The sequence below is a fragment of the Onychostoma macrolepis genome, unplaced genomic scaffold (assembly GCF_012432095.1).
Source record: "Onychostoma macrolepis isolate SWU-2019 unplaced genomic scaffold, ASM1243209v1 Scaffold301, whole genome shotgun sequence".
Taxonomy (NCBI): Eukaryota; Metazoa; Chordata; class Actinopteri; order Cypriniformes; family Cyprinidae; genus Onychostoma; species Onychostoma macrolepis.
Window position 1 is genome coordinate 1 of NW_026704822.1, and position 5,996 is coordinate 5,996.

The 5,996-nt window shown below is 39.8% G+C and overlaps 1 protein-coding gene across 1 annotated transcript; it reads right to left on the reverse strand.

Annotated features, from left to right (window-relative positions):
• Positions 1 to 135: 135 nt before the first annotated feature.
• On the reverse strand, positions 136 to 1,077 carry LOC131535495 (E3 ubiquitin/ISG15 ligase TRIM25-like). Its single transcript, XM_058768232.1, has 2 exons — positions 473 to 1,077; positions 136 to 231 (listed from the first exon to the last, which is right to left on the reverse strand). Exons 1-2 carry the CDS (start codon positions 1,043 to 1,045, stop codon positions 163 to 165), a joined length of 642 nt encoding a protein of 213 aa, XP_058624215.1. The 5' UTR covers positions 1,046 to 1,077; the 3' UTR covers positions 136 to 162.
• Between the last annotated feature and the right edge of the window lie 4,919 nt (positions 1,078 to 5,996).

Sequence of the window (5,996 nt, forward strand, 5' to 3'; positions counted from 1 at the left end):
TGCGCACCCGCTGCATTCTCACCTGCCCAAACGAACGCACCAAGAGGTAAACGAACTCTGGTACGATTCAACCGAACTAAATGAGGCAGGTGTGAAAGCACCCTGAGACAAACTTCTCTTCTTCTCCAGACTCACCTTCTGAGACTCCACAGCCTCTCTCAGCTACTGGAGATCTTTCTCTCTCTGCTGGATTCTCTGCTGGAACGTCTTCTGCGTCTCCTTCAGCTGCTTCTGCAGGACAAACAGATGATAGTGAATCTCACAGAAAACTACTGGCACTAAATCATCATGTGAACAGATGAATCCAGAGTAAACGTAGTGTAAGGCAGTTTAAAGGTTACTTATCTCAAATGATAAACAATGGCTATAGGTTCAAACTCCAGAAGTGATGTTAGTTACAATCATCATACATGAATTATCATGAAGCAAAAAATTGTTTAGCAATATTTCATCAGTGTGTAGTTTTAAATACCTGTTTCTCTGTCCTCTGGTCTGAAGCTGGTACAATGTCATGGTTTTTATGTTCAATAATCGTACACAGCACACATATACATTTCTGGTCAGTGCGACAGAAAACCTCAAGGAGCTTCTCATGTTTCTGGCAGATCATCTCCTGCAGTCGTCCAGTGGCTTCAGTCACTTTGTGTGGTTTACGTGAATGAAACTCCTCGTGCCGCTCAAAATGAGTTTGACAGTAAGACTCCAGACACACCAGACACGACTTGACGGCTTTGTATTTTCTTCCAGTACAGACGTCACACTGCACATCTCCAGCTCCAGCGTCACAGTCAGCAGAGAGTTTGGTCTTCTTCAGTTTCTCCACCACTTCAGCCAGCATGGTGTTTCTAGCTAAAGCAGGTCTTGGACTGAAGGTCTGTCTGCACTGAGGACAGCTGTAGACTCTCCTCTGATCCTCCTGATCCCAGCAGCCTGTAATACAGCTCTTACAGTAACTGTGTCCACATGAAGTGGTCACTGGATCCTTCAGGAGATCCAGACACACTGCACACATGAACTCATCATGAAAAACTCTGGCTCCTGCCATTTTACTGCATGAATACAGAGACACAAACACACAACAGCTCAACTACACTTCAGTTTCTCTTTCCCTGAACTCATGTGTTTCCTGTTTCCTGGTTCCTGAAGCAGGTTCTTCATTCCTGCTCCTGAGGAGTTTAATTTTAAAGAGAAAAGAGAATGAAAACATGATTTCTGTACATAAAGGTGGAAAACATAGAAATAGTTTGTAGTTTTTTAGCCTATTGCTTGTTATATTTACTTGCTCAGTGTCTTCTGTGGTTTTGGTTCTTTTACTGTTTTAGATATAAAAGTAAAGTCAAAACATAATTATATCTTTGCAAATCATTAGCCAATGATTAATTAAAGCAGACAACTGGGAGTTGAAATGCATGGCTTCGACCCATTGTGGTAATTAATACATGAATTTACACTATTAGTTAATATGATATGTTATTAGGAAATTACTACATTATGACACATTCCACTAATAACTATTTATTAATTACTTGATCTATGAATCATATAGAACTGTTCATTTGTTGCTGATGCAGTAAAATGGCTTAGTTCTTCATGAGTTATACTTTAACTCGTGATTAACAGTGCATTAGTTAATCATGAATTAATGCATATTAGTGCCACCGTATTGTAAAGTGTTACCAAAATACATTTTCCAAACTGCACTGCAACATCTTTATGAAGAGTGCTGTGGAAATCTGGTAATTCTCTCTCACACACACACACACACACACACGTGTGTGGAGGTAACAATTACAACTACTCACGTTACTACTCACTGTGAAACAGTGGAACATCTGCTGTATATTGTAGGGAGTTAAATTATTTCCTTTATGAAAATAACTCCTCGTGAAGCCAAAACTTAGGAACTCTTACAATGCAAATGTCAGGCCACAAAACAAACTCTTCATTTAGGCTTTGATCTCTTTGTGAAGCCAAAACCCAGGAACCCTTACAATGCAAATGTCATGCCGCAAGACAATAAACTCTCTAATCAGACAAGAAGATCTGAGAGAAAGACCATTTGGTCCACTCACCCATCCTTCCCCCCTGGACTCATGGTACTGGTCACTGAAAGAACTCAAATTGCTACTCTTACATAAATATTTACTATATCTTAAGAATTAAGATATAGCTCTACTATTTGAGCTTTCCTGTAGCTCAAATAGTAGAGCATGGCGCTAGCAACGCCAAGATCATGGGTTTGATTCCCAGGGAAAGCAAGAGCTGATAAAATGTAAAAACTGTAACTTGAATGCAATGTAAGTCGCTTTGGATAAAAGCGTCTGCTAAATGCATAAATGTAAATGTAAATTAATGATCTTAACCCTTTCATGTTTGGTATCATTTTAAAGGTCTCGGTGCGATGGGTAAACTGGTCTCAATTTCACAGCAGTCACTTATATTATGGGAAATATTGGAAACTTAAGTGAATTCTGTACCTCTGTTGTGGGGCGGTCTCCTTTCAAAACCTGATAAACATTGCTCTACAGATGTGACCATTTGGGGCACGAGAACAGCTCCTAGAGAGGTTTCTCATCCCCCACAGATCTAATCTGTTTTGGGGCAGAGAATAAATGTTTACGGGCCTTTTGTTCTGGTGGTATTTAAGGGAAAGTTGCAAATAAGTCGGGGCGATTTGTAGCCAGATCAGCCCGTAGTGTGGAGGGTATTTAATATGTTCCATACTATGTATCTTCTTCTTGAAGCCAGGTAAACATTTTGTTCTTAGATTCATCTTTGAACAACTGTTATGTATTTTCTTATTTTTGAATTGGCTTCTTATTGTTTTATTATGTAATTGGCAAGATACGTTTACCTGACTAATAATAAATTGTTATATTTGATATATAAGCGGTTGTTGGCTTACTCTGAGTTCGATTGCTTCAGTCTGTTGTGCTGCTGTGAGGTTTGTGTTTGTAGCTCCGTGTACCTTCGCTTTTATTGAATCTCTACCTTACTTTCAATCCCTTTTGTCTAAAGTGATAAAATATAACTTAATTCTCACCATATTTCTGGTGTTATCTTTCAAACTAATCTAACTAATTTGATCGTTTCGCTTTAAAAACCGCGAGTGCAGCTTGTTAGCCCGTTAGCTTGTCACTTGCGGTTCCATTTGCATTCTATTCGCGCTATTATTATTTTATTTTTCCTCGCTCCGTTTTCACGAGCTCATCAAACAACAGTGGTAAGTGGTAAGTTAAGTTGGTATCATTCATCAATCAAGGTGAGTAATGGCTTCTTCTCCTGCTATTGTTGTTTGCACTGTCTGCCACATGTATAGTTTATCTGTCTCTGTCAGCAGCGAGGGATTCACATGTGATAAATGCAGGAAATAGTTAGGCTGACAGAGAAGGTTTTAGAACTAGAGACACATCCAAACTTTAGTTGAGGACAGTAAGAATGTGAGGGCTGTAGATACTGCTTTGGATGCGACTAGCTCAGGAGTCCTGTACATTGTTCGGTTTCGGTTGAGCCCGTGCAGCAGGGCAACTGGGTGACAGTGAGGCGGCATAGTCGCGGGTCAAAACACCACTCTTCCGTTCGATCAGAACATCAAACAGGTTCTCCCCACTCAGTGAAGCACCCACTGAGAAACCTGATGAAAGTGCTCTAGTTATTGGCGATTCTATTGTACGGAACGTGAAAATAGAGACACCAGCCACCATAGTCCATTGTTTACCAGGAGCCAGAGCGCCTGACATCTTGGCAAATTTAAAAGTGCTGACTAATGCTAAACGTAAATTCAGTAAGATTGTTATCCACGTCGGCGCTAATGATGTTCGACTTCGCCAGTCGGAGATCACCAAAATAATGTTAAAGAGGTGTGTGAACTTGCAAGTACGATGTCAGACACTGTAATATGCTCTGGTCCGCTCCTGCTTACCGGGTGATGAGATTCATAGCAGACTGTCGTCACTTAATGGCTGGATGTCTAAGTGGTGCCCGCAAAATAACATAGGCTTTATAGACAATTGGAAGAATTTTTGGGGCAGACCTGACCTGTTGAAAAGAGATGGTGTTCATCCCTCCTGGGGTGGTGCCGCTCTTCTCTCTAAATATGGCACATAGTCTTAGAGTTTGTACTTGACTAACTGGAGCCCAGGTCAGGAAGCAGACAGACTGGCTAAACCGATCGTCTGCTAGCCGCCTCATGTCACCAAAGTCAGTTAACTCTCAGCACATAGAATCTTTTTCATCTAGATATCACGCTATAGAGACTGTGTCTGTTCCCGAACTAGAAAATACAGAAAACATCCAAACCAAAGTAATAGTAACAATTTAATTGATGTTCAACAAATAAAAACCGATATAATACAGATAAACACATGATAAAGCTTGGCTTATTGAATATTAGATCCCTTTCTTCAAAAGCACTTTTTGTAAATGATATGTTCACTGACCATAAACTAGATGTGCTTTGTTTGACAGAAACCTGGCTAAAACAAGATGATTACATTACTTTAAACGAGTCTACACCCCAAGATTACTGTTACAAACATGAACCGCGTCCAAAAGGTAAAGGGGAGGTGTTGCTACAATTTATAGAAATATTTTCAGTATCTCTCAGAGGTCAGGTTTCAAGTATAATTCGTTCAAGTAATGGTGCTTCATATAACGTTATCCAAAGAAATAAGTGTTAATGATAAATCCTGTGATGTTTGTACTGGCTACTGTATACAGGCCACCAGGGCACCATACAGACTTTATTAAAGAATTTTCTGATCTTCTATCGGAGTTAGTACTGACTGCAGATAAAGTCCTAATCGTTGGTGATTTTAATATCCATGTTGATAATGAAAGAGATTTGTTGGGATCAGCATTTATAGACATTCTAAACTCTATTGGTGTTAAACAACACGTGTCAGGCTACTCATTGTCGAAATCATACTCTAGATTTAATACTGTCACATGGAATTGATGTCAGTGGCGTTGAAATTTTACAGCAGAGCGATGATATCTCAGATCATTATCTAGTCTCCTGTATATTCCATATAGCTAAAGCTGTAAAGCCAACTTCTTGTTACAAATATGGTAGAACCATCACTTCTACCACAAAAGATTGCTTTATAAATAATCTTCCTGACTTATCTCAGTTCCTCAGTATATCCAATAGCTCAGAACAACTTGATGATGTAACAGGAACTATGGACTCTCTCTTTTCTAGCACTTTAGATGCGGTTGCTCCTTTACGCTTAAGGAAGATTAAGGATAAGAGTCCAACACCGTGGTATAATGAGCACACCGCGCCCTAAAGAGAGCAGCCCGAAAATGGAGCGCAGCTGGAGGAAAACTAAATTAGAGGTATTTCGTTTAGCTTGGCGGGAAAGTACCTATCCTACAGAAAAGCATTAAAACTGCTAGATCTGATTACTTTTCGTCTCTTCTAGAAGAAAACAAACATAACCCTCGGTATTTATTCAATACAGTAACTAAATTAACGAAAAATCAAGCATCAACAGGTGTTGGCATTTCCCAAGAGCATAGCAGTAATGACTTTATGAACTACTTCACTTCCAAGATCGATACTATCAGAGATAAAATTGTATCCTTTTTCTTTGATTTATGTTGCTATTCCAGTCGGGGGTTGTAAGAAAGCTATAAATGCTTCTAGGTTATGCAGCTCATACTGGCTGATCTCATGTCAGTATGCTGGTTTATCCAGTAATTCCTGATGGCTGAATTAGGATATGGGAGGCTGTTCCAGGATCGGCTTTAATGTCCTGTTCCTACAGCTCTATAAATATTTTAGATGGTGGGCAATAACCGTCCCCATAAATGCTCCCTTTAACTGTCTGTGGTACTTACACCAGCCCTATACTGATTTAAAGGCCATTGCAGCTCACATTCTTACCAGGGATAAATTCACAACTGTACCCATTCATTTTCTGCCAGTGAAAGGTCGAGCAGGGTGACTGTCAGGGTGACACCTTGCTGAACTCAGTCAAGCAATAAACCTA